Source organism: Amia ocellicauda, chromosome 9 (assembly GCF_036373705.1).
Source record: "Amia ocellicauda isolate fAmiCal2 chromosome 9, fAmiCal2.hap1, whole genome shotgun sequence".
Lineage (NCBI taxonomy): Eukaryota > Metazoa > Chordata > Actinopteri > Amiiformes > Amiidae > Amia > Amia ocellicauda.
The window spans coordinates 18,730,013-18,757,898 of record NC_089858.1 but is presented as its reverse complement, the minus strand read 5'-3'; the positions used below and the strand labels follow the sequence as shown (position 1 = coordinate 18,757,898).

Sequence of the window (27,886 nt, the reverse complement as noted above, 5' to 3'; positions counted from 1 at the left end):
GGGACAGTCATAATCATTCTGTTCACCCTTTATGTTTTATCCACCGTGTGCTTCAAATTGGTTTTCACAAATTCTCAGTGGTTCTCTGAGTTAACACTTCTTCTGGTCCCTCCCGCAGGTGCCTTGTGGACGTGTGTCCTGCAGGGGGCTTCCCCAGCCCCCCCCCGCCTGAGTCAGTAGAGGAGGAGAAAGCTGCAGCAGGAGAACAGACCCACCCACAGCTGGGACCAGAGGCACGGGTGGAGGGGGATCCAGACGGAGGAGTGCAGAAGACAGGAGAGGTGAGCCCAGATCAAGGGCAGTCAGCAGTCAAAGAGGATTCACCTGTCAGGGTGTCCGAAGCAGCGGAACAACCGTCGCCTGTGGAGGAGGAGCCACAGGAAGTCAAGCAAGAGTCCCCAGTGAAAGAGCCATCCCCTGGCCAGGATCCTGAACCACAACCACAGCCAGAACCAGAACCAGTTCAGGAAGCAGAAGCAGTCAAGGAACTTGTGCCAGTGAGAGAGGAGTCCCCAGTGAAGGAGGTGCAACCCACACCGGCCGAGAAAGGCGTGGCAGCTTGTGAGCCACAGCCTGTCACACAGCAGCCAAAGAGATCAGAGGAGGTGTCGCCCACTGCGTCTGTCAACCAGGTAACACACCACAGCTCTGTGCCACTGAATGGGTGTCCATGTGAATGGGGCTGCAACTGGTTAGTCCAATATGGGTTTCAATCAAAAGGTTTTGTGTAAAGTCACGTGTTTATTTATGAATGTTAGATAAAAACCCCAAAGAGGCTGCTGTTTCACTATCACTTCTTTTGGTTATTTTTGAAGGAGGAGGAGACTGAAGCGGTTGAAGAAAATTGCGGAGGTGAGTGAGCATCGAGTGAAAGAAGTCTAATGAAAAATGTACAAATGCAACAGTGCACTAAAAATAAAGACCTCCCTTTAAAACAATATAAGACGTCTGCAGAGAATGAGATCTCCAGCTGGCATGGTGTGCATGTATAACATGGTATGCTGTACATGACTGTCCAGTGCCGGTATGAGTGGTTTACTGCAGCCTCAAAGGAGATTTTGTGAGGGAAACCTGTAAGCTACAGACCTAATGCTCTCTCTCTCCCCCCCACCTTCTGCTCCTAGTCTCAGTGAGCTGTGCGCCTCTCAAACGCTGGCTGCTGGGCATCCCCTGGCCTACCGCCCCACAGTGCCTGGCCGACCTGAGTCACGTTGCCGATCGGACCCTCCTGAGCTTGCGGAGCGGCCTCAGCTGCCTCACCAACCCCAGCTGCCACAGCAACCTCACCTTGCCCAGCTGTCCCAGCCTGTCTACTTGCCCCCACCTCACCTGCCCCACTCTTCCCAGCTGCTCCCATCTCCGCAGCAAACTCACTTGCTCCACTCTCCCCAGCTGTCCCCACCTCCTCAGCTACCTCAACTGTCCCAGTGCCCTCAACTGTCTGAACCGCCAGTAATATGCCTAAGCAGCAGAACCCAGACCTGGAGTTAGACCACCTAGTCCGTGATGCACCCCTGCCCCCTGAGAATCTCCCCTCCCCTACCTCCTCCAGCAGCGCGCTAGAGCTCCCCAATGTTCCCAGCTATTCCCGCCTGCCCCCCATCGGGCTCAACAGACAACTGTCAGGGCTCTCCAACCCCGGCTTCAGCACCAAGGAGGGCGAACCCCACACCCCGCCCCCAGGTGAACAGCTCTTGTGGGTGCTTTGCAGTAGTTGTTTGCTTTCAGTTTCTGTTGTGTGTGACGTTTTGCAAATGTTATGAATTTGTGTCACTGGTGTTATTTGTTTTATATTCAGTTACATTTCCATCCTTGTGTGTTCTGTGTCAAGAGCCTCCCAGTGGACATATCTTCAGGGTTTGACACAGAGGGTTTGTGTGGCCCTTTGCTAGCATAGGTCTGCCTATTAAAACTGTATGAAGTACGATCTTTTTTGATGTTGTGAAAATTAAACCGTACCACATTAGTAAGAAGTGAATGGTGCGTGGAGCTGCCTGTCACATGCTCTGGGTCTAAAGTGCCCGTCTGCTCCTCAGAAGGTTCCAGAGTGAATGTACACCCTGCTGTCAATGTGGAAGATGTGGATTCAGACAAAGATTCCAGCGACAGTCCCAGGAAACTGCCTCTCGTCCTGCCCCCTCAGTCCCCCTACACCAGCAAGACCCTAACTGTGCCAGGGGTGTCTGTGGCATCCCGGAGGTGAGTTGCATTTTGGGTTTTATCTAACCCTCAGTTTAAAAAAAAACCTCAGTGTTTGAGTTGTTGAGTGCAGCAATCTTGTTTACTTAAAATAATTAAAAAGATAGTTGTAATTGGTGTTTCTGTGTCTGAACTACATGAGGGAGCCAACAGTCTTCTCCAAATGAAATGAGTTAAGTTCAAAAGAACCAGCTAGACAGAAAAACAAATGTTGTGATCATCTTCTTTGTTTCTTTCCTGTTTTTTTCTCCCATTTAATTAAATACGCAGCCGATCCCTGGAAATAGAGTAAGAATTGTGAACTCCCCTGAGATTACAAGTGGATAGCTGCCAATTCATTGAAATAAATGAGAAATATATATGTAAAATAGTGATTCCCCACCTCATCATCCTAGATTTTGCTGATTTGTTTGGCATTTATGTAAGCCTTTGTAACTTTTTATGTCTGCGCAGCCTACTAATTCTTTCCAGCTGCAGTTATGGCAAAAATTGGAAGCTGTTTAAATCTAAAGGGCTGCACCACTGCACTCATGAATTGAATCTGTGCACATTTCATTAGAAGAACATATTAACGTTGCCGTCAATTAGCAAAATCGAAGTAAAATGTGCAATGCCTTGTTAAGTCTACCCTATGTCCTGTGCCATTATAGACTGATAGCTACCAAACTGCCCAGAATTATGTTTTTTGATGGGGTGGATCAGCGTATAGAGATATATCCTTGCAGATTTTCCTCTGTTCTTTGTCTCCAGTACCTGTCTTGTAGTTGTCTGTGTTGTGTGTCCACCTACTGAGTTCGATGTTTTGTCCTACCGTTGTGAATGAAATAAATGAATGAGTAACAATCTTTCAGCACGTTAAGTGTTTCTTCTGCTTCTAGAATTCAGCTCTTTGGAAGATTTGTAGTCTAAATACTGACTGAAGATAGGACTGTACAATGTGATAAAGTAAATTGAAAAAGTAGATAATCTACACAGTTTCCAGACTGTGTTCCCTCACATGTTGAACAGAATAAGGGTGCATTCCACAAATCGACACCCATTGCATGCTATTCGGCTGTGTTACACTGGTTGAAATCCTCATGATACGCAAACTCACATCATCAGTTGCTACAGTACCCTTTGTCTTGTTGTATTTAGTGCACATAATGAACCTGCACCTTGCTGCTCTAGATTGGTAAGATGGTGTTCTCCCACCTTACACCAGTAGTTTGTTCTTTGTATTAGAGACTTGATCAGGAATTGGTGCTTACAAGGTAACATACAAGGTAAGCATGTAAGCATGTAAGCTTTGGGTCATATAAATGTTACATTTATATGCTCACTTACTACTGTATGCACTCTTCAACACTAAGCTGAATTTTGTCCATTGCTGAAATAAGGTTTATGGATATTATATGTTCCAAAATACAATAAATGACCTACATGCTGCGACATTGTTGTCAATAGGAGTTGGTTACTTGTTCTCAAACAGCATGGTACATCGTGGCTCTGGTTTTATTGAGATTTATTGAGACTGTGTTTGCGTCATGGCACTTCTTTTACCTTAGAAGATACCCCCTCTCTCACTCTCTCTCTCTCTCTCTCTCTCCATCTCGGTTCTCCCTCTCTCTCACACACCCCCTCTCCCTACCCTCACACCTGTCACTCTCCGTCTGCGTGGATGGACATGCGGGATGCTCTAGAGAACAAAGGTTGCACAATTTCTGGACTAAGATGTAAGATGCATTCCTCCCAAAATGTGACGCAATTGATAAAACATAAATCATTTAAAGCACGTTTGTCCTCATCACCCTCAAAAGCACTCCCACTATGTCCTCCATATGCTCCCCACTCTCAGAGCTCTACCCATCCTGCTGTCCTGCATGACTGTGCCCATGCATGTGTTTTATGGGACATCCAATTCAAGCTACTTAAAGCATGTCAAGCTGAAAAACGTTAGTTGTGTTCATCCTGATGGAATGCTACCATTCATTTTTTCCTGCACTGAAGATAGGATTGATCGCGGGAAGCTTCCTGTGCTTTTGCCTGGAAGCCTATAGGCGCATGCTCACTGACATTGCAGTGGCCTAGCCCAATCAGGTTAGGGGGTGTAGCTTTTTTCAAACATAACTGAAGGTGCTTCAGTATTTTCTCACGGACGGTTTCAAATTCAGATCTGCACGTGGCAGGGGTTACCGTGGTTTTTTGATAACAAAAGGAATACCATTATTCTGTACACTAATTAAATATGTTTCTTTCTTAAATATATTTAGATAAGAAGATACATATATTGTCTCTCTCTCTCACTCACTCTCTCTCTCCATCTCGGTTCTCCCTCTCTCTCACACACCCCCTCTCCCTACCCTCACACCTGTCTCTCTCCATTTTTTGATAACAAAAGGAATACCATTGTTCTGTACACTAATTAAATATGTGTTTATTTCTTAAATATATTTAGAAGATACACATATTGTCCTCATATTCGATTCTCTATGATTTATAACGGAATAGTTATTTCAGGATTCAATAATGCTTCATGTACCAAAACCAATATATACTCTATATAGAAAATGTTCTTATTCATTAAATTGAAGACACAACCATTGCTAGTTTGTATAAACTAGTTTGAAAGCGAAACCCTGACTTGCAAATTCTCAGTCGAAAAAATGTTGCAATCTGCCTGACTGCAGGCCCTGCTATAATTCCATTGATCACTTTATCATGGTCACCTGTTGCTTTGGTCTGTCCTTGTTTCGTTTCACTCCTTGATGTTTTGGATTCCACCTGTGCAGGCTCTGCCCTCACTTGTCTTGTCTGTTTTGCACTGGTCAGAAAGAAGCTGTACAACCAGGAGGACAGTGTGGAGGAGACTGAGACCACAGTCAGGGCCTGGCCCAGTCAGAGCAGTCTGCTTATGGAGGATGGGTGAGTCGTCATCAGACCCAGATGGCAACACCACAGACTGCATTGATCCTTAATTATTAATGATGATATTACTAGTAAAGGGGCCTGTAAATCTATACATCAAGCACCATGTTTATATATATATATGTGAGGGAAAAAAGTATTTGATCCCCTGCTGATTTTGTACGTTTGCCCACTGACAAAGAAATGATCAGTCTATAATTTTAATGGTAGGTGTATTTTAACAGTGAGAGACAGAATAACAAACAAAATAATCCAGAAAAACGCATTTCAAAAAAGTTATAAATTGATTTGCATGTTAATGAGGGAAATAAGTATTTGACCCCTTTGACTTAGTACTTGGTGGCAAAACCCTTGTTGGCAATCACAGAGGTCAGACGTTTCTTGTAGTTGGCCACCAGGGTTGCAGGAGGGATTTTGTCCCACTCCTCTTTGTAGATCCTCTCCAAGTCATTAAGGTTTCGAGGCTGACGTTTGGCAACTCGAACCTTCAGCTCCCTCCACAGATTTTCTATGGGATTAAGGTCTGGAGACTGGCTAGGCCACTCCAGGACCTTAATGTGCTTCTTCTTGAGCCACTCCTTTGTTGCCTTGGCTGTGTGTTTTGGGTCATTGTCATGCTGGAATACCCATCCACGACCCATTTTCAATGCCCTGGCTGAGGGAAGGAGGTTCTCACCCAAGATTTGACGGTACATGGCCCCGTCCATCATCCCTTTGATGCGGTGCAGTTGTCCTGTCCCCTTAGCAGAAAAACACCCCAAAAGCATAATGTATCCACCTCCATGTTTGACGGTGGGGATGGTGTTCTTGGGGTCATTCCTCCTCCTCCAAACACGGCGAGTTGAGTTGATGCCAAAGAGCTCGATTTTGGTCTCATCTGACCACAACACTTTCACCCAGTTCTCCTCTGAATCATTCAGATGTTGGCAAACTTCAGACGGGCCTGTACATGTTCTTTCTTGAGCAGGGGTACCTTTGCGGGCGCTGCAGGATTTCAGTCCTTCATGGCGTAGTGTGTTACCAATTGTTTTCTTGGTGACGATGGTCCCAGCTGCCTTGAGATCATTAACAAGATCCTCCCGTGTAGTTCTGGGCTGATTCCTCACCGTTCTCATTATCATTGAAACTCCACGAGGTGAGATCTTGCATGGAGCCCCAGACCGAGGGAGACTGACAGTTATTTTGTGTTTCTTCAATTTGCGAATAATCGCACCAACTGTTGTCACCTTCTCACCAAGCTGCTTGGCCATGGTCTTGTAGCCCATTCCAGCCTTGTGTAGGTCTACAGTCTTGTCCCCGACATCCTTGGACAGCTCTTTGGTCTTGGCCATGGTGGAGAGTTTGGAATGTGATTGATTGATTGCTTCTGTGGACAGGTGTCTTTTGTACAGGTAACGAGCTGAGATTAGGAGCTCTCCCTTTAAGAGAGTGCTCCTAATCGCAGCTCGTTACCTGTATAAAAGACACCTGGGAGCCAGAAATCTTGCTGATTGATAGGGGATCAAATACTTATTTACCTCATTAACATGCAAATCAATTTATAACTTTTTTGAAATGCGTTTTTCTGGATATTTTTGTTGTTATTCTGTCTCTCACTGTTAAAATACACCTACCATTAAAATTATAGACTGATCATTTCTTCAGCAGGGGATCAAATACTTTCTTCCCTCACTGTATATATATATATATATAACATTTGTCACACTAAACTCTTTTAGCATGTGTTTGTGAAATATTTCTAGGTTCAGTGTATTCTTTTTAGCAATCAATGTGTGAACTCCTGGCAGGGGGAGAGAGAGGCCGGCCTCAGTCACCAGCCAGACCAGCGCCATTGTGAATGAACGGCTGCAGGAGCTTGTGAAGATGTTTAAGGCACGGACAGAGCGAGTGAAGGAGAAGCTCGTCGACCCAGATGACTCTGATGAAGAGAGCGCCACCTCCTGTGAGTCCCAGATACACTCCGGCCTCTATGATGCACCCGCCACACTCCGCTCCCCCCCGACGTGCACTCACATTGGCCCCTCACTACAACAAATAAAGGATCCTCTGAATTGTAGCAGCAGGGTTGTTATTTGTTGTGAGAGTAATTCCTGTTCTGTATTTCCTCCTACCATCTTGTACTCCTCACACATAGGAGGTGCACAAACACAGAGTTGAAGACACACACATTCACAGAGCCACAGGCACCTAAACAGGAAAACAGACACAAGTTCTCTTTCGCAACAGAAAAACACAGATATACACAAACACTTGTTACACTGGGAAACAAAGAGACTGCAGAAAACTTTCCGCTGTATTTTGAATTGCAGTAGTTTTAAGCTTATATTTGTACTTTATTGTGCAAGGCAAATATATACCACAGGTGCAGTGAACTTGTGCTGTTGTGGGCCTGTTGTGTTCTGCAAGTTTGACCAGAGAGCTTTTGTTTCACTGGCAGCCCCAGTAAAGAAAGCCGCACCCCCTCCCCCTCCCCCTCCCCCTCCCCCAGAGGAGAAAGCGGAGCCTGAGAAGAAAGAGGAGGAGGAGCACTACTGCGACATGCTGTGCTGCAAGTTCAAAACCATGCCCTGGATGAGGCAGCTGAAGCGGTACCACTTCCCAAAGAGCATCGACCCCTTCACCAGTGAGGCTCTAAACTCCCTTCTCTCATTTTGTAATGCCCAGGTATCAGGACCAGATGTCCTGTAGGCGGAGAGCTTTGATTGTGGCGTAGGCTCTGTCTCTGTGTGTAGCCCAGCCCAGCTGCAACCTGGGACCCATAGGATTACTTACACTTTGTTGTTTAGAGTGCAGTGCAGATATCATTAGGGCTCCATCCCTGTCTGCTCTCGCAAATCCCCCGACCTGTCCGACCAGTGGAGTGAGTCATGGCTGCTTCCCCCAGTAATGGGGAGACCAGTGGGTTGGCAGTGGTTAGAAATTAAGATATAATGGGATATGTTATATATATTGGAATTTCTAAAATGCACCAGAGTCCTATTCCTTCATAAAATGTCCAGGGTGGGCCTACCCATGAAAATTTGCAGTGCATTTTTTCCCTCACTCCTCCCAAACCTTTGCTCTTCCTTCTTAGCCAGTAGTTAACACAGGACATACCTTGTCCTGCTCTTCGCCCCAGATCTGATCTACGTGCTGTGGCTGTTCTTCGTCACCCTGGCTTGGAACTGGAATGTGTGGCTGATCCCGGTGCGCTGGGCCTTCCCCTACCAGACCCCTGACAACATTCACCTCTGGCTGCTCACTGACTACCTGTGTGACACCATCTACATCCTGGACATCCTGGTCTTTCAGCCCCGTCTGCAGTTTGTCCGAGGCGGGGACATCGTGGTGAGTGTTCAGAATCTCAATATGCATATTCAGGCAGCATAAACAGAGCAGTTATGGATTAGGGTGTGATTTTCTCAGAATTTAAACGCCTCTTTACTTGGGATGCTTATGGTTGACTCTTATGTAGGCTTCCATGCTGTGCACATGTTGACCCAATAGCAAATGGTTTATTTGATTGGATTATACTATTATTAAAAAAATTGATATTGACAGCATTACATTAGATCTGGTAGGTATAATTTGTGAATTTAGAATAGAATGTGATATATGATCGCTAATAACAGTTATTACAGACAATAGCATGTGCTACAATACCAACGACTGTAATAAGCCAGTTCCTTCTATGGTGTACTATGGTGCCGTAGATCACTATGACTTTTGTTTAAACTTGGAGTTACTGACTGTATTGATTTGAAGTTCCCAAGTATACAGGAGGATGACCCTTTTTGTAAACATCTTCTTTTTAGGCCCAACAAAAAACAAAAGGTGGTTCAAGAATGAGTAAGGTGTTGGACTAATGCGAACCTGCAAATGTATCTTGTTTCTTTTGTTTCAGTGCGACAAAAAGGATATGAGAGAAAACTATATGAAAACTCTGCGCTTCAAGGTGAGAGCAACTAGAATGTTGTATCTAATTTTAGATTATTTTTTATGTTTTTTCACTTAGTGAACGTTATATCCATTAAATACATGAGAACAAACAGAGTTTCTTTATTCAAGAAATGGCTGGTGGTGTTATCAGGGTTTCTTCTATGTTAATCTTCTCTCCATCATCTCCCTTCAGATGGACCTCATTAGCCTTTTCCCTCTGGATTTGCTGTACATAAAAGTTGGTGTGAATTCCCTCCTGAGATTCCCTCGTTTATTGAAGGTACTAGCAATTTTTTGTGTCAGCAACCATATTTGTCTTTGGAGGGGGCAGCCTTGATGGCTCTATGTAGCCACAGAGAGATCAGTGAAAGTTGTGCTTGTTTCCTGGGGGACTCGCCCTCAAGGAATCCTCCATGCTCATCTTACTCTCTTTTGCCCCACAGTACATGTCTTTCTTTGAATTCAATGAACGTCTGGAAGCAATCCTGAGCAAAGCCTACATCTACAGGTATGAGCACCAAGTTTGACTCTTTGCACTTTGCTCTTGGCACCTCGCAGCACAGACCTGGCTATAATAATCCAAAGAGCTGACAGCGTTAAGCTTGCTTAGTTCGATAAACACACATAATTCTAACTACTGACCTTTGATTGATGGTTATTTCTTTTCTGCACACAATGAACCTGGGTGATGAGTTTGTGATGTAGTGTTATACTCTCTCTCTCTCTCTCATTCGCTCTCTCTGTATCTGTTTTCAGAGTCATCAGAACAACAGCTTACCTGCTCTACTCCCTACACTGCAACTCCTGCCTCTTCTACTGGGCGTCTGACTATGAAGGACTCGGTTCCACAAAATGGGTGTATGATGGCATCGGCAACAGGTAATGGTCTGCCCCTTCCTGGTTATGAAGAGATTTTGCTTGGTCCATGCCACAGCCCCAGCCTGATGAGGTTTCTTGGGGGACTCAGCATTTACATTCCACTGTCTAATGTTGTTATCTTGCTTTATGTCAAGATTTATAATTGTTTTCTTAGACTATTTTGAAGATCAATGGCTTTTTCTCCCTTTCTTTCCCCTCCAGTTATATCCGCTGCTACTACTTTGCAGTGAAGACCCTCATCACCATTGGGGGGCTGCCAGACCCTACCACCCTGTTCGAAATTATCTTCCAGCTGGTCAACTACTTTGTGGGAGTCTTTGCCTTCTCCATCATGATCGGGCAGGTGGGCTGGTCCTTTACTGGTGCCTACAGCTTGACTCCCAAGCTGATTCTGCAACCTAACTTCCTGTTCACACAGAAGTATGATTCTCTTTGTGCTACCTGTTTCAGATGAGAGATGTTGTGGGAGCCGCCACTGCGGGCCAGACATACTACCGGGCCTGCATGGATAGCACCATCAAGTACATGACTTCCTATCGCATCCCCCGCGACGTCCAGAACCGAGTTAAGACCTGGTACGACTATACCTGGCAGTCTCAGGGCATGTTGGGTAAGTAATATTGACCTTCCTGTCCTTTGCTTGACCTAGCTGCTTTTTTGCTGATTGATCTGTAGTTACAAAAAGCTAAATGTGCGCTTCACTTTTTTTTTAACTTCCAGATGAGCAGGAGTTGCTGGTCCAGCTCCCAGATAAGATGAGACTTGACATTGCTGTGGATGTCAATTACTCCATTGTCAGCAAGGTGGCACTCTTTGAAGTAAGTCTCCCGAGGAGGTTGCTTCCTATTATTGTGCTGCAGTAAAGAGCTTTTGGGACTAACAGTCACTCCCCCTCCCACCTCTCTATTTCTCTGCTGTCAGGGCTGTGATAGACAGATGATTTATGACATGCTGAAGAGGCTGAAATCTGTGGTGTACCTGCCAGGGGATTACGTCTGTAAAAAGGTAGATTACTGTACACCAACCTGCTGCTGTATCCATGTGTCAGAGCTAGTACGATGATAAAAAACCCATAACTCAGCGAGTCTATAGCTTGGCTTTTCTTTAAAAAGCACAATGGTGATTATTCAGTCTCATTATCAATTCTCACAGTTCTGCTGTTGAAATAACTAATCCCAAATTCTTAAACTCATTTTATATAATGTCATAGTAATATATTCACTTCTGGCAACATTTTGCTTTAGAATTTGACTTCAGGAGTTAGACTTCGAGGTGGGGTTGCATTTCCACTCAATTAAAGTTCCAGTTTGGGTATAGTTGGATAATAATGAGCTTTTGGAGTAGAGTTGAGGATGGACTTGGATTATGACTAAATTTATATTGGGTAACAGGTAAAGGCAGGAAGAGTCTTACAACTATATTTAAGGTTGTTTATAAGATGCATTTTCTGCTAGGATGGAGATTAGGGTTGAGACAAGGGTTTTGGCTCTAACCAGAGACTAGTTCAAGAGTACCTCTGGAGGTGTAAATCAATGGCACTACAGATGTGAACGGGTCCTCTTGTTTTCCAGGGGGAGATAGGGCGGGAGATGTACATTATTAAGGCTGGGGAGGTTCAGGTGCTGGGCGGTCCTGACGGGAAGACTGTCTTTGTGACGCTGCGAGCTGGGTCTGTCTTTGGGGAAATCAGGTGGGCTTCTACTCTTCCAGGCATGCTTTGATCTTCTTTAATTAATACATGTGTTTTTTTTGCCATTGAAGAGGAAATAAAATGTAATCAGGTTTATATGTTTTGAAAATCTGCATAGATTGTAAGTGTAGAATAACCAACATATCCCATGTCCTACCTCGTAAAAAGCTAAAACTAGGAGCCCTCAAGTGTTGTGTATCAAAGACAGTCTAACAATATGGCTATCAAAATAAATATGTATTAAAAAAACAAGTACCACAGTGGGCACCTGAAATACACAGTACGAGGAGTGAAAGAGTCCCGGTTTATGCCGTGAGAGTCACTTCGAGCTAACCACTGCCTCTGTCGTGTCTTTTCCCGGACAGCCTTCTGGCCGTGGGAGGAGGGAACCGACGCACAGCCAACGTGGTGGCTCACGGGTTTGCCAACCTCTTCATTCTGGACAAGAAGGACCTGTCTGAGATCCTGGTGCACTACCCCGAGTCCCAGAAACTGCTACGCAAGAAGGCCAAGTCAGTGCCAGGAACGGCGGGAGGCAGCCTTTTCTCACATAGCGCTTTTTATCACAGCTTAGGATCCCTGACTGGTGTGTGCAATGCAGCGTATAAGACACACCCAGGGTGCCGCAACGGCCCACGCCCCCTGGACCAGTGGGAAAGGGGAACAGGGCTGCAAAAAAGGCTTTAGCCAACTTTTCAATCAGGGTGGGGGGTTAACACAGTTAATACAGTGTTTTCTGTACTATACTAAGCTAACATTGACACCCTTGCCTCCCTTAAGGGTTGAGAATTACAGGCACAGCTGTAAGCGGTTTGGAAGGTGACCTTTCTCCGTGAAGCCCCGACCTGCCATTCACCAGTGGCTTCTCAGGTTAACCATTTCCCTTAAAAACAGGGAAAGAAATGGTTTCCCCAGGTGTTTCATTTTGTAAGCCTTGTACATTACCTTTCCACCAGTGAACCTCATTGTTTAGCTCATTGTTTCTGTGTGTTAATACATTCCCCCTTCCACTCCTTCCAGAACCATGCCTTTGCCTGAGTGATATAGGGGCTTCTTTTGTGCTCTACCTTTATACAAGAAAACAAAAGAAAGCTCAGCCACAACATGAAAATAATATTGTTTTTTTTCCAGGTTATTTTACATGACCAATTTAGTGTTCTGATATAGGGTATAATATATATCATCACCATCACCATCAGCCTATATCAATCCACTGCTGGATGAAGGCCTCCCCAAGATGTTTCCACTTGCTTCGATCTACAGCTTCTCTTTTCCATGTCACACTTGCAAAGTTTATGATTTCATCTTCCCATCTTTTATCTGTTTATCTTTTTTCATCTCTTGGTATCCACTCAATAGCTTCCTTTGTCCTTCTTTCATCCGTTCTTGCAGTGCGTTAACATTTTTACTCTTTCAATGATGTCACATATTTTAGTTTGTTCTCGGATACATTAATTTCTCTCTTCATGTTATTCCAAGCCTATATCAATGTTGCTTGACACCATTGCTCTTCTTTTTACCTTTCAGGAAAATGCTGAGCAAAGACAAGAAGCCCCAAGGTGAGAAGCCGACCAGCACACAGGTCATCCCTCCGCGCCCAGGGACACCCAAGCTGTTCCAGGCAGCCCTGCAGGCCACAGAGAAGTCGGGCATGAAGGGAACCTTCTCCACACTGAAGCAGATGGCGCACACGTCCAGCTCAGATGAGGTACCTCACGCACCACACCATCTCCTTTCCCCTGCATCTCACTGGCCTCAAGGGCAGAAACTAGCTAATCTGCTGTCAGTTTTGGGGTTGAGCGATTGTGGTAGACGTCCACCCATTCTTCCCAGGTTCTCTCTCTTTCCAGGTGCTGTTGTGTTTACAGAAGCCCATTGCATTTGGTTAACCAAAACAGTACGAATGAGTAAAAGGCATGATTGATTTTTAACTTGTTTTCAGTCTGATGAGCTTGAAGTCAGAATACTGTGGCTGCATTTTGTTAGTGCTCAAGTGTTGAAGTTGGAGCACTGAGAAGGGTTTTTAAAACAATTACACACACACACACACACGCACACACACAGCCCCAACCTTGTGTGACCAGGCCCTGCTGTCTCCATAGCCCTCCAGCTCCATGCCCATTCCTCCCGGCTCCCCAGTGCACCGCCGTTCCCCAGTCCCACGTGAGCTGCCGGAGGAGGACGAGGAGGAGGATGTGGTGTCTGAGGCCTCTGACAGCTCCATGCTAATCCGCATGACCCCCGCCCATGACGGCCATGAAGAGCTCCTGTCCGTAGAGATGCCCCATACAGAGGAGGAGGAGCCCAAGGAGTAACCACCTCCCCCTCGGAGCAGGAGACGGGAAGATGCACTCTCCTACCCTTTTGATTGTTGTGGTGACACACAGCCGAGGGCTCATTGCCATTGTGTGGACAGAGTTCAGTCCCAAATGTGGGAAGCAAACCACGGTGTTGGAAACCTGCAGGTTAAGTGCACTGTGTGGTATGGTTACAAGCACTAGAGCTGCCACTCTCCAGGACAATGCAGCTGGCTTGTAATTGTCTGTGCATGGATTCTTACTGCAGCTTCCCACAATGACCGCTTACTGTACTCCCCATCTCCCTAATCACTGTGAACCTGTAGATGTGCTACTAGGAATGTCCTTACTAACATTGTTGAGCTGTGCATTGTGTAATTGTTTCTTGCTTCTTCTTTTTTTTAATTCTGCAAAGCGATGTCTGCTGGGAGAGGCAAGACAGGTGTAGCTGCCACCTGTCACAGCCTCCTCCAGTGGAAAACTCACTCAGTGTGAGTTTTCCCCAAGTCTGGTGTTCAGCCCCTCTTGTGCTTTTTTGTGTGGTACCAAGGACAAACCAATGCCAATGCTGGCCTTAGCCCCAGTCCCAGTCATGCAGCACTAAAGCACAGTCCTTCAGGACACAGCTCCCTTTTCTGATGACATCTCTTCTGGTCAAGCACTTGAATATAACTCCTTTTTAGTATTTATTTTCCTATGTAGTCTATGGGAGCTGTCTTTGGTGCATGTCTCTGAGGACGCACTGGCTACATGGGTCTTAAACACCCAAGCTAATGTCCTCTGTCAGACGCTGTTACTAGCAGTTGTAGATCGTTGCTCAAACTTTTGCACATGAGTAAAAATTGTGTTAAAGTGGAGCCAAGGCCCAGACCAAATCACAAGTCACAAATGGCAATCATGTACCCTTCAGTTTGTAGGATTAGTAGAAATTGGCCTCTCACAATAAAATAAATCTGATAAGGTGTGAGTTTCTAATTTGTGATATGCAGGCAGGTCAATTTGGTCTAGGCCTCAGTGTAGTTTTGCATGCCGTTGCCAGAGAAGTAGCCCCGCAAGTTGCCTTTTTTTCACAACTAGAATAACAATAACTGTGATAAATGTTGTAGTGCTTTTGAGACACGGGTAACTATTTAAGAAGTGAGTTTGCTTGTTTCCTTTCAGTGCCAGTAATGACTGTGTCAGAATTTACACACTTCGCATTAGGACTGAGTGCACTGTGTTTCTACCTGCTACCCAAACCAAGAGCGAAGTGATTTGTTTGACATCACCAGTTTCTTTCCGATTAAGTTGTAAAACTGGCCAAATGGGAATGGAATATTAATCAATTTAAGTATGATTACAGAGGGAATCAACTATTTGCTTATGGTAAATGTTGGCAAAATGAACATTCAAGCATTTTCTATTCTAGTCCCTGCTAGGACATGATGGCAGGACAGATATAGTCAACCAAGCTCAATCTCGAGCAGATAGAAACATGGCATTATTGCCCAATGTAGAAGAGACTGACATACAAGACAGACAGTGTCCTAAGAGAGCCTGTAAAATAAATTAACACTGATACCTTACCCTAACAGTGCAATACATCCATTCAAACAGGGCGTAATAATTTATGTTGAAATCTAGTTTTACATTGTCATTAAAACCTGTGTCTCTATGAATTCTAGTGTCTTTGGAAATTAATAATTGTGCATGCATTTACAAAGAAAACAAAGTTTATTCCTCAAACGTCCGGGATCTGAAAGTTAGGAATCCCCTCGCTGATGCATGTTACAGCGTGCATGCTCACAGTGGGGAGCAATCCTGGCTGTGGCTATTCTGTAGAGAAGACAAGCTAATGGAATAAGCACCTGACACAATATTGTTTTGATAAGCCAGTTTATTTAACTGTGCAATACACTTGGTGAAGTACTGCTCTGTTTACATTAAAAAATACTGATCAGTGCCAGGAATCCGGTGAATTAACCACAGTCCTTTCCTCGTAAACATCACCAGCCACGTGTGCCCTGCTGATTGTAGACGCCTGGCAGCTGTCCAGGAGTAGACTGCTATGGATTCAGAGCTGGAAGTCTCACAGCATTTCTAAATAGTCACCTTAAGAGTCATTAGTAGCATTTAGACAGCAAAAGCTTCACATATCGGATTTTTCTTATCTTTGTCTCCATTGGTTTGTTTTAGGCTAAAATGTGAATGTCCTAAAATCCAACTGGCTATTACCAGGCATTGACATTCAGCAATGTGGCTTTTTTTTTTTTTTTTGTCGTTGCTCTCGCTTTAGAAATTAACGTGTTCCACCGGAAGGAGGAAAGGATGTGAGTACAGATTTGCATTGTTTGCAGGAAGGAGAAATGAAGGGAACTAGTGGGACCTGAAACAATAGTGACCAAAAGTACCACGTGGAAAGGCAATGTTCTGCCTTAATGTATAAGCTGCTCTGCCCTGGTCTTCAGCTTGACTTTAGGCTGCTTTTCAATGTATGCTTTAACAGGCATACAGCATCCAGTGCGTCTGCTGTGACATAAAATATATGAATCTCTTGGTGCAGAGTAGCGACACATCTTGGTGGCTAAAATGAAACCTTTTCACAGGTCCTACTTACTCTATATACACTAAACCACAGCACAATGTCCTTGAAATTGAATTTGACTTTGCAATGTCATGAAGGGAAACACATAACTAAGCATGTCACATCAGGGCCAATCTTAGAAGCTGTAGACACTACATTTTGATAAGAGACTTAATAAGAGAAAACACCACATCAGTTGTACAATTAAAAAGGCAATCCTAAATGAATACGTTACTCAACATTTCTGGAAATCAATACATTGGAGTGTTTGAGATTGTTGTTTTAACCTTAGAACTCTGGTTGAGTCTTTTGACATTAAATTGTGCAAATCACTCAAACGCAGTTTAATTTCCAACAATCTATGGTGAGATGCTGAGATTTATTTATTTTTCCAGCAGACTATAAATTCTTCATAATCATCAGCTGTAATTTGTACTGTGAATGCAGAATTTAGGAAAGACGTTTTTACATAGTTCACAAGTAATGTATACAATACAAGCTTTAGGATTCTCTTTCAACACACAATGTATAACCAGACATATGAGATGTGTTACTATTTCTGTGCTTGTAAACATGTCCCCATGGCAAAAAAGTATAACAACCAAATTTATACTGTGAAACAACACGAGTGCATCTAATATATGTTTTGTTGTTTTTAGATTGTTTTCGTATATTTAATGGACAAAAAATATGAGAGTTATATTTAGTGGAATACATAATGATTTTGTACATTTTGCATCGATCTGTAGAAGATTCAATTGTCTGAGAACCAGCTTCTGATGCTGCCAGATAGGCTGTCCATGCAGGCACACACTTTTAATGAACATGTGTTTCATTTTTTAGTTTATGTGGATGTACAACAAATGCTTTTTTATTATTATTATCAGAACTTGTTTATAGAATGCTGATTTATGTTCTGTTTACTGTTAAAAAAACATCTGTAATGCATTTGAACATGCTTTTTGTATCCCGCTGCCTGTAAATAAAATATATTAGAATAATAAAATATTATAATGGAGACTTATTTCATAGGAGTTTTAAATAAGTTTTTACTGCATTTTGCATAAACGTTGGCACTTTTATATTTGTTTCTTTGTAAACTTAAAAGGAAAAATTGTACAGTGGGGTTCTGGAAACTTAACAGAAGAAATCGTACGTCACATTGTTACTGCATTTCCAATGTATTACTGTCATATATTATTTGTTTGTTTACAGATTAATACTAAGTGATTTATAATGCTTAATGGAAAACATGTATTTACAATTCATATTTTGGGGAAGCAAGAACACACTTATAAAAGAAGCATAATTACTAGTTAGCTCCGGGAAAAAATGAGATAAAAAATAATATTGTGAGATGCTGCCTGCTTGAAATCTACTTGCCAGATAACTGGGGACTCTTATGTTGAGGACAAAACATTCTTTGGTGTCTCTTCAGTATTTTCCTGTGACTTAAATTCTCTCTCATTAATTTAGAGAGAGACAAAATAAGCTTAGAAAATGTAGTTTTCCTGTTTCCAGTTAAGAATACACACAGCCTTTATCCAGTAATTAATGTTATCTAATGGTTGCTTTTTAGACGATTGTAGAATTTCATTAGAAATGTACAGCAATAACCTTTTTTAAATTACATTACCCTGTATCATTGCCAGCATACATTGCTTTAAGATACTGGATGGCTTCCCAGTTTTTTGTATTATTATTATTTAATGTCATTTGTATATGAAGTTATACATTTCTGCGTGTGCTGCTGTCTGCACGTTGAAACATGACATTTAGGTCTTTATAGCAATTTTTTTCCAGTTGTATTTTCTTGCATACCACATCCAAGAGTCTTGTCTTTAAATCACAGCTGGGAAGTGCGTCATCAGCTGGCCGGCTCCGCGTCCTCCCGAACCGGACTGTGATTGGCTAACAGAAGTTGCGGCTTTATGGGGAAGAGCGTGTTTTTTTAAAGTTTGTCAAAGTTTTTAAGCCGAAACACACAGCTTGCAAAGACCAGTCAAGGATCAATTTTAAACAGCAACAAATATAAGTGACACTTTGACCGGATCATTATAAAGCACAGACGAAGCGTCGGTGGTTAAGACAGTGTGAGTTTGATCTTTTAAAGCAAACAGCGGGACCTGCAGCTGCTCCGGTAAGTGCGTGCCTGTGCAGTTGGCGCAAGTTCACTAGGATTAATGAGCGTTTGCGTCAAACGGAATAAAGCGCCGGGGATCCTGGACGTTGCGATTGATTGTGAATGGAATATTATTATTTAATTGTTTTTAAGTCGTTTCCTAGTTCAGTTTGTAAACTGCCAACCCGAGTACAGCGTGGATATCAAATATGACCGACTGTGTGTCGTTTGGTTAGTATATTGTATTCTGTCTGGCAGGCTTATTTTTCATCTTACATTGCAAATATACACATCATTTCGGACAGTGCTGCTCCCGAAATCAAAATAGAGGTGGAAATGTCCGCCTTTCAAGCATTCTCCCTCCAGACAACGTTTTACATGTCCTGCTAGGTTAAACACATGCCATAGAGTATACCCAGGTTTAGAAGTCCTAGAAACGTCATTGTATTAGTGTTTAAACGTAACTGTTTCATTTGGTCTTTTCTTTGGTGTTTATATAAGTGCTGATGCAGGCACCTCACTCTCTGCCTTACCATAGAGCGCAATTAGCTGCGGGTTGGCTGGGGTGTGCCTGCCCGGCCGCACTGCACCGTTATTTAACGTGTGGAGAAACAGGGCGGACTGCAGTGAGACTGGCATGGAAAATGCTTTCCTTACAGAGTCACTGTGCTGGGATTGCGAAGTGTTCAATCACGTGAAAGGAAGCAGGACTGGCTAATGATAATGTGTAACTGAACGCAAGGCATCTTATTTGCCTGCTCCTCCAGAGAGAGAGAGAGAGAGAGAGCAAAAACTGGGTGGACTTCTGGATCCCTTAGAATAGTAATTTGTGTCTGGTTTGGTTAAGCATGATGGTGCTATTCTTGTCTAGTCCTGTACTGTCTCTCCTCGGATGATACTATACAAACAAAAATAAGTTTTATAAGTGGAAAAGCAAAATTGATGGATTTTCATGGTAGATCTTTGCAAGCGCTTATTGTTGGAGGAAACCAAAATCAATCGGCTTGTATTCGTTTGGAGAGGCTGTGGAAGTGTGTACTGGGGTGCTGTCTTGTTTTGACAGCAGTGATGGTCAGTTAATCCCAGGTGTGAGTTCGGTTACATACACAACTGCTGAATATACACAGCCCTTGTCTGGAGCTAGTTGTTCCAGGTGTTCCTTTCAGGCCTGCTCCAGATATGCATGCTGGGACTAGTTTGTTTTTGTCCAGAGGATTGTTTGTGAAGTTGTTTGTTAATGTTTTACATTATAGCTACTTGTCTTGGTAGAGGCTGTGGCAGGTGCAGGCTCAGTTCGGCTGGCATTTTACAAGTAGGTCCTTCACTCTGTCCTGCAGTGTAGCGAAATCAACATGATTTGAGAGGGGGGGTTCACTCTTGACAGGCTTTAAACTGACAGCTTCCAGGCGATGTATGACACATGCAGTATCACCAATATTACATTGCAATTAGTGATGCAAATGAGGGTAGGCTGGACCTGATGGTTACAGTAATTTTAGTAAATTGTGCACTAAATTGATTTTGGTGATGAAATAAGGGTTTGATTTCGGTACAGTCCTTGGTAAAGTTTGGGTTTCATTAGGCTTAGGCTTGTATTTCTCACGGTCAAGATAACCGAATTGAGTGTTGATTTGTATGGTTCAAACTTGAAATGTGTGCAGTTCAAATGTGTATAGTCTCGAGTACCGTATTGTTCTTATGCTGAACGTTATTGGTAAATGCAATTATCCATATACACCAATAAAGTGATTAAATTATTTAAAAGTACATTTTGGATTTGTAAAGCAATTCACTTTGTTTTGCAGCAGATTATATTTTGAGTTGCCAAATTGCTATACAAATTCTATCCTTGAAAATGGCACATTTATTGGGACATTTTTTGTGTTGTCATGTGACAGTCAAAATTGTAATGATTTTATTATTATTGTACTAAAACCACAGCTGTTTCTATCCTTTCACCCCATCCTGCATTCCTCGCTGGGAGTGTCTTCAATGTCAACGAAAGAATAAGCAAAAAGGCAAAGTGACCCCTCTGATCTCAGCATTGGCCTGCTGACCATGTGACTGCAAGGCATTTTCAAAGCTGCTCCATGTGATCTCTACACTTCATTCAGAATTGTGGGAGTTCGTTGAGCACAAGTGCTGTTCTGTTTGCCTCCCATTACAATCAATCAAATGGCATTCTTACGAACACAATAAATCACACAGGCTCCTTTAAATCTCCTTTTATTGGTGGCAAATCCTGTCAATCAAGTTAAATGTTATAAGATGTTATCAGCCACTTCAGGATTATATAGCTGCTTCATTCCCAGTTACCTCCTTTTCAAGCAGGGGTGGATAAACTCCAGGCAGTTCTAGAATACTATTTTCTGAGAACATGCTGTAGAAGGAGTCACAAGCTCTGTGAAACGGTACAGTGGGTTTTTGTTTATACTACACTTCTTTTCCAGTAGTAAAAACAAATTCAGCGACTACAGCAATCAGGCTATTTTTGGAGGATGTTGTGGCTAGATGTATGTAGCCTGGAGCCACACAATCCCAACCCTGCCCCCTCCTGCTTCCTCCTCCATACACTGTCTCCTTCAAGAGTTTATTAACTGACATATCAAGGAGTCAACACTTTTTAGCATAAGCTTCAAGAAAACCTCCATATTCATGTGTACATTTTCAGAGGTTACCAGTAGGGGGCAATATCCCCACTGTCTTGACTCTTTAGATACAAAATAAGAGCTATCTGTAACAAATTACAGTCAGACATTAACTGGTAAATATAAACAATTGGGTTAAAAACAAAACATTAGCTAATAATTCAGAAACAGATTTCAACCTTGTTTACTTTATGACCATTTGCTAAACACAATGCAAAGATGCTAAAGTGGATGATAAAATTATAAGATATGCAAATCGGTTCTCTGATATGCTACACTTAGCTCAGTCATCTTGAGAGCAATTTTCTCTATTTATTTCAGTCATGCACCAGATTATAAGTGCCATAAATAATTAAAATCTCTATTCAAAAATTAACAGTAGTGTATATGCTACATTTAACTGCCTCGTACCAATTGCTGTTCCATTACCACTTAATAGGCAAAGCTACAGCTGAATGTATGCAATTACAGCGTGTAAGAAATTAAATTAAATTAGCTTTGCCAGTATGTCTAACAACACGGAGTTCTAATTTCACCAGTGCTCACTTTCTGTAATGGGTAGCTGTGAGTCTTAATGCCTCCTGCAGAGAGGAGCAGAAGATTTAATTCAACATTTTATATTGTCTGCAGTTTTCTGTTCATTAGCTTCTAATTAGCACAGGTGTTATCTCCATATTATCTCCACTTTAAGATGGCAGGGCTTTGTCAGTTATGGATTATGTCCAGTCCTCCTGTTGTCATTGCAGTTTGGCCTGTCCTGCATCTGCCTGAGTAGAGACCCTCAACTATGGAGGCACTGCATGATGTGAAATGGGGAGTCGTGGGTAAACGGGGGGGGGGGGTTACGGGAAGTAGAAACTCCAGAAGCTCTTATGTGATGTGTACATTAAAAAAAAAAAAAATGCAGTGTGGCAGGGCAGCAGTGGGACCCAGCCTCCACCTCTGTGATCTGTGTGGCAGCTAGGAAACACAATCACTGCCTCTGTGACTTGGGTTTCCAGTTTGTCCCCTGATGCGGTCCATGCTGTTCCGCTCTGAAACCCACATTTGGAAAGCAGAGATGCAATCTAGTCTATGATTCATTTATTCACTTCTTATTTGTTCCCCTGTCCAAACACTCTATGTAATTTGCCCAAAATAGCTCGCCATGGAAGAGGAAGGCGTGTGCAGCTTGGGAAGGGTAGTGAAACGTTGCAGAAAGCTACGGCAATAAAAACCTGCTCTTCCTGCTAACTGTTGAAGCAGCCCCTGGGCTGACAGCTACAGTGATGTTTTTTTTATTTTTTTTATTCTCTTCAGTTGTTTAGCAGGCACTTCGGTTCAGCTGAGATTTGGGCCATGGCATGTTCTGGTCACCTGATGCAGAAGTCCTCTTTCAGAAGGTTTGCATTACATATGATTAAGTGAAAGGGAATGCTTGACAATTGCCTGTTGGAATGATCATAGCCTTGGTTTGCTTTATCTCATTTGCCTGCTGCCAGAATCTGCCCTACATTTGACTTTTACCTAACCAGAAAGGTCTGAGATTATCATCTGTTTTACAAGGAATATCTTGGTGGGGTGCAGGTGGGGTAGGAAACAGACTTTCAGCAGGATTTCTACAAGGCTTACAGCTTTTATAAACTGTTTTTTAATTGTATGATGATAATCAGTATATCTTGGAAAGGTGAGAAAATGCTTCTGCAGGTTGTAAGTTTTTTGTGTGTGTGTGTGGTATGTTTTGTATTAGGCTGCTTAGTTCCTGGGGTTTAAGCTTCTTAGTGTCTCAGGGTTTTGTCCAAACTTGTTGAGGATTTATGTGGGTGGTGGAAAAGTGATTGTCCTGAATCGATTGATTGATCTAGGGAGAAGGCTGTCAGCTATTTATTTTTATTGCCACCCCTTCACACACACACACACACACACACACACACACACACACACACACACACACACACACACACACACACACTGGCAGGAAGCCCACGAGCATGTTGTCTTGCAGCCTTTGCATCTGTTTTTATGGTTTAGAAAATAGGCCACTTTTGCAGCCCCTGGACATTAAAGCAAATTAGGGGGAACAACAAAATTCAATATCATTCTGTTGGCCACTAACAAGTCTTTCTGAAGTTCCTTATTGGTTGGATTTATTTTCCCCTTTTAAAGAGTTTAATCAAAGGAATAGTGTAATGTAATGTGCATTACATGGAAGCTGCCTAAATGTTTTAATTACAGATCAGAAACATGATTTAGTAGTTTCCCTGGCAGTTGGTATGGCCTCTGTGGTACTTGCAGATCCCCCCCCCCCCCCATCTGCCTGAGTCCCTGTTGTTCTGCGGGTTGGCTGAACGGCTGCCCCATGCTGCATTGACCCTCTGCATCTGCAACCTTGAACACAATGAATGAGGTCGTTCCTCTGGCACCGACCAATCACAGCCCTCCTCCTGGCTTTAGTCTTTGAATTTAGACGAGAAGCCATGGCCAGGGTTTCTTTGTGTGTGTGTGTGTGTGTGTGTTGCACATGCAGATAAATAAATGACATCAGTGTTCGCAGCCCTATCCCAGTGCTTATCCCTGTGACGGGAGTGGCAGATGGACAGCGGGCTTAGCAGAAAGAAGTGTTGGGATTCAGAACCAGGAAGAGATGCTTTCATTCGCCTGGGATACTAGCAGACCAGTAGGGTTCACTCGGAGGCAGATTAGGCAAAGCAGAGCTAGGAGTTGAGGTGAGGCTAGGGCAGGGGTTGCATTCAACAGTTGAGGACAGTAGTTGACTGGTTGTGAAACTTACTGGGTGAGTTTGATCTCCGCTAAATGGTAGGTGAAGGCCAGTATTGCAGAATGGGTATGTTCTGATTGTTTTTAGAATGAAAGACCTATAGGTTGGTGTAGGGAAAATAGTTCTGCAATTTTAATATTGAAGAATATTATTTATACTTTAGTCTTTTATTTCCTTAAACTTTATTTTGCCATCTCTGGGGCGATAGTAAATAGGCTATAAAAAATTGCAAAAACTGAGAGAGATTTACTTTTTAAGGTGTTGGTGATCATGTTGATAAGTACAGCAGACAAAACCTGACTTAGAGTTCAGGTAACGTTTTTCTGCCCTTGTCACCATGCTCTTATCTTATCAGTAGAGAACATTCTTTATGACTGTGTTTATTTGAGGAACCCAATCAAAACAGTTAATAATATCCTGAGCATAACAAATCCCTAATCTGAAGTGAGAGTCTCCAGGGCTGGCACCAAATGAGTCACCAAGCTGGATTGTCTGGAGGACTTTCTACATTGACATCTCCATTGATCGCTGGAAAACGCAGTATGCCAGGAGCTGCTGTTAGACTTCACTGTATTTCCTGTGTGTCAAGAGTCACGTCCGACACAGATTGAGCCCTGCAGGTTCCAGAACTCCCACTTGATCATTCCGGGACCTGACTGAAGCCACATTGGTGGGATTACAGTTCTAAACTCTTCAATGACAAGCGTTTGTTAACTTTGCCTTTGAAATAAGCTATAGACAGCACAGAGACTGGATTGTGATTCAAATACTTTGCATGTGATGTGTCAGCAGGCTCACTCATTTGTAGATTAATTTCAGATTCAGATGTTGAGCAAATTAGATTTATAATTGATTTGTTTTTTTAATGGGGGAAAAAAGCAAAAAAACACTGAAGTGAAATCTACCTGTTGATTTGATGTGCCTGTTTATTACCTTATATAAAGCACTTTCCCTGAATCACTTCCTGCTGATTTGTTTGTGCTATGAGTGGGATGTGCCAAATAGACTTTGAGTTTAACATGCAAATTGAGGGCAGAGCATTAATGTTGCTACGTGCACAGCCCTGGACTTCTTATTGTGAGGACAGCGAAGATCACGTACATTGAAGACCTGAAGGCATGTTCTTAAAGTTGCAAAGAAGCAAGTTACCAAGAGGCTACTTGGAAAGATCAGCTTTGCACTGTTGCCACTGGAATTAAAGCCAACAGATCTACACTACTTATGGATTGCAGAGTCTGAGTGATACCTTTTCAGAGCTTCCTCTTAGCTACAGCTCTTGGGAGACACTGTGAGGTTCCAGTGAGAGACAAGAACCCAGAGCACAAACTTGAGCTTCTGCATAAGGGAACTTGGACACTCCTTAGAAACTCTCTCCCACCAGCAAACCGCCTTCCTTCATTCCCTCTCAGTAAACAATGTGCTTCCAGATGATTTCACTTCACAGGATCAGCACCAGTGACTTTTTAGTGGCCTGATCTGAGTGGGGTGAAGTGTTATCAGAGTGTGGGGTCCACAGGGGCACGATGTACGTCTTGTGTACTTTGGTGGTGCTGTCTCTTCACAGCCTATTCAGGGGCCAGAAAAAGGTCTCGGAGTTGGAGGACTCTGAGAAAAATCCTGTTGTAAAAAAGAAAGAAGCCCCCAACTGCATGGACAGTCGCCGCTGCCCAGAGTACAACCCAAATGGCTCACGTAAAGAGAGCTACAGGACCAGGCAGAAAATTGGCCCAGACTGCTGCTACAGCATCTGGAAACAGGTGAGAACGTTGCTTTTACCCCCCCCCCTCCGGCTATGTACCCTGCAGAACATGGCTGCTGTAGAGGTTGCTGTGGATTAGTCTGTTTTTCACTGCACTGGCGTAGTGTCTGGTTCCATGCCTTGTATTTATCTGTTCTGTATCCCTTTATGGATAAAGTTTTGCCCAACAATTTTTTTTCTATGAATTTGACTCAGTTCACTTTCATTCGTGCCTCAGTATATTGGGGGAATAATAAAATGTTCTACATAAAAAAAAATGAATATTTATTGTAGCGGTAGAAATGCATCTAGAGGGATATGGGAAAGGGAAATGATTGCAAGCACTGACGATTAGTTTAAAAAGGACACCAGGTTAAGTTGTATGAATCCTTTGGTACTCTGAGGAAGAGCAAGTTTGGATAGTTTCTGAAATGAGAGGCAAAGGTTTACATTCATAGATACTTTACAATTGCCCTGTAGGATGCACATTTTCATAAAATGATCAAATTGTAGACCATTATTTAAGTTGACCTAATAAAATATATAAAAAAAAGATATATATATGGTATTGATGAGTTTATATGCCTCCCTTACTGGATGCAACTAAGATGTTTTAAGCATTAAATGGTTGTTAAAATGTAGCCTACAATTGAGAGAGAAGACTGGGGTCAAGAAATAATTTATGAAGAGCTTTTTGGGTTTGACATGGAATCAGCAATATGAAGTCCAAGTCTGAGCTAAAGCCGGATGAGTGCGCAAGAACGAATGCAACTTTTCCATCAAATTGTGTCACATTGCCCAAGCTGCTGTTAGGAAGTGTGTCCACAGGCCTTCAGCCTCGCCATCCACATGCTCCGAGCACAGCTGCATGTGCCTGCAGATTTGAGAAGCTTTTTTTTGCCCCTGCTTTTGCCGACTAAATTAAAATTAAAATCCTGTAGAGAAATGATATGAGAGTTTAATATTTGTCCTTTGTAAATGTCTGGGATTAACTGTGATGCAAGGGTTATATAATAATCTGCTGGTCAAGTCCTCAGTAGTTACTTGGGGGGAGAAGTCTGAAATTTTAAAGATGTTTATTTACAAGAATGCATTTATTTTTACATTATTGTGTATACTATTAATTTCTGAAGTAGCACAGGCTTTTAGTTAACGGAAAGATACTTGTAAAAGTATTTTATGACTTTCTCTGAGCAGCCGTCATGATGCAGGACTGACTAACTTCACAGTCTTTAATAAATAAATAATTACGTGCTGCAGCACCTGCCAAGCGATGAATTGACTCAAGATTAACAATTCATGTGAAGCCAGGCTTTGTTTACACTAGACCTGGATTATAATTGCCCTTTCATATATACAGTAACAAAAATACCACATACATGGTGTGCACACATAGACACCCTGACACATTATCAAAAAACAACTGTCAGGCAGTGCGAGAATAGTGACTGCTGTTTACTTGGGGAATGTCCAACATGCACACTGTGCTGCTGTGCATGCTTTCATTACTAGACAGGGGCCAGATTTTCAAATGGGAATGCTCTTTTTGGAGTAATAGATCCTACCTCTTCATATCCTGGGGGGGGTGCTTAAAATGTCATGTAAACTGCTTTCTCTCATGGACTAGTTTTGTTGTGCTTTATTCCCTCTATGAATTGCATGATGGGAGTGTTAGATTTTAACACAGCAGGCTCTTAAATCTGAGAGGTGTACATTTTCTAGGGTATGTTGGGTTTCTGAACTATGACAACCTCTGTTCAGCAAACAGTCTCTGGGGCTCCTGCAAAGACCCAATAATAACAGAGGGATAGCTTCAGTCTCCTGAGCTCTCCTGCTTCACGGCACGGCAGCTTTTGTATAGTATGTCACAGTGTGTTTGGGTTTCACGGCAGCTCTGAATTTAGAGGAGCAATAAACTCCTTTTACTAAATATTTCAGATTCTGTGAGGGAAGGATAGGAGAGCAGGGGCTTCATTTGGCAATTAAATATTAATCTAGAGCATTGAGGGGTGGCACTGGGGGTGGGGTGGCTTTTCCTGAGGGGAGCTGGGATACTGGCTTAGATTTCCTTGTTACTAAGTAACAGGCGTAAAAGCAGAGCGTGCAGGAGCTGGTGAGGTGGGAGCGCTGCCTTTTTGTCAGAAGGCTGTTTTGCAGTTTGTGCTTT

General features: G+C 42.9%; 2 protein-coding genes across 4 annotated transcripts in view; both read left to right on the top strand.

Annotated features, from left to right (window-relative positions):
• LOC136758210 (cyclic nucleotide-gated channel beta-1) overlaps positions 1 to 17,461 on the top strand; it is a 35,891-nt gene extending 18,430 nt beyond the window's left edge. The window contains exons 22-41 of the mRNA XM_066712479.1: positions 119 to 632; positions 816 to 852; positions 2,037 to 2,199; positions 2,470 to 2,487; positions 4,837 to 5,103; positions 6,894 to 7,048; positions 7,544 to 7,729; positions 8,225 to 8,433; positions 8,990 to 9,040; positions 9,218 to 9,304; positions 9,468 to 9,532; positions 9,781 to 9,903; positions 10,105 to 10,246; positions 10,354 to 10,513; positions 10,624 to 10,721; positions 10,825 to 10,908; positions 11,475 to 11,593; positions 11,959 to 12,105; positions 13,121 to 13,301; positions 13,696 to 17,461. Coding sequence (XP_066568576.1) covers positions 119 to 632; positions 816 to 852; positions 2,037 to 2,199; positions 2,470 to 2,487; positions 4,837 to 5,103; positions 6,894 to 7,048; positions 7,544 to 7,729; positions 8,225 to 8,433; positions 8,990 to 9,040; positions 9,218 to 9,304; positions 9,468 to 9,532; positions 9,781 to 9,903; positions 10,105 to 10,246; positions 10,354 to 10,513; positions 10,624 to 10,721; positions 10,825 to 10,908; positions 11,475 to 11,593; positions 11,959 to 12,105; positions 13,121 to 13,301; positions 13,696 to 13,908 — 3,019 coding nt within the window. The 3' untranslated portion in view covers positions 13,909 to 17,461. The remainder of the gene's footprint in view (positions 1 to 118; positions 633 to 815; positions 853 to 2,036; positions 2,200 to 2,469; positions 2,488 to 4,836; positions 5,104 to 6,893; positions 7,049 to 7,543; positions 7,730 to 8,224; positions 8,434 to 8,989; positions 9,041 to 9,217; positions 9,305 to 9,467; positions 9,533 to 9,780; positions 9,904 to 10,104; positions 10,247 to 10,353; positions 10,514 to 10,623; positions 10,722 to 10,824; positions 10,909 to 11,474; positions 11,594 to 11,958; positions 12,106 to 13,120; positions 13,302 to 13,695) is intronic.
• A 981-nt stretch (positions 17,462 to 18,442) lies between these two features.
• kifc3 (kinesin family member C3) overlaps positions 18,443 to 27,886 on the top strand; it is a 34,827-nt gene continuing 25,383 nt past the window's right edge. Inside the window, exon 1 of one of the 3 annotated variants that reach the window (XM_066713636.1) lies at positions 18,443 to 18,593. Coding sequence is in view for 2 of the 3 variants with exons in the window: in XM_066713635.1 (XP_066569732.1) it covers positions 25,505 to 25,738 (234 nt within the window). In the remaining variant the exon portion in view is untranslated. Of the gene's footprint in view, positions 18,594 to 23,794; positions 25,739 to 27,886 lie in introns of those variants that run through there. The other 2 variants (XM_066713635.1, XM_066713634.1) reach the window with 2 other exon arrangements.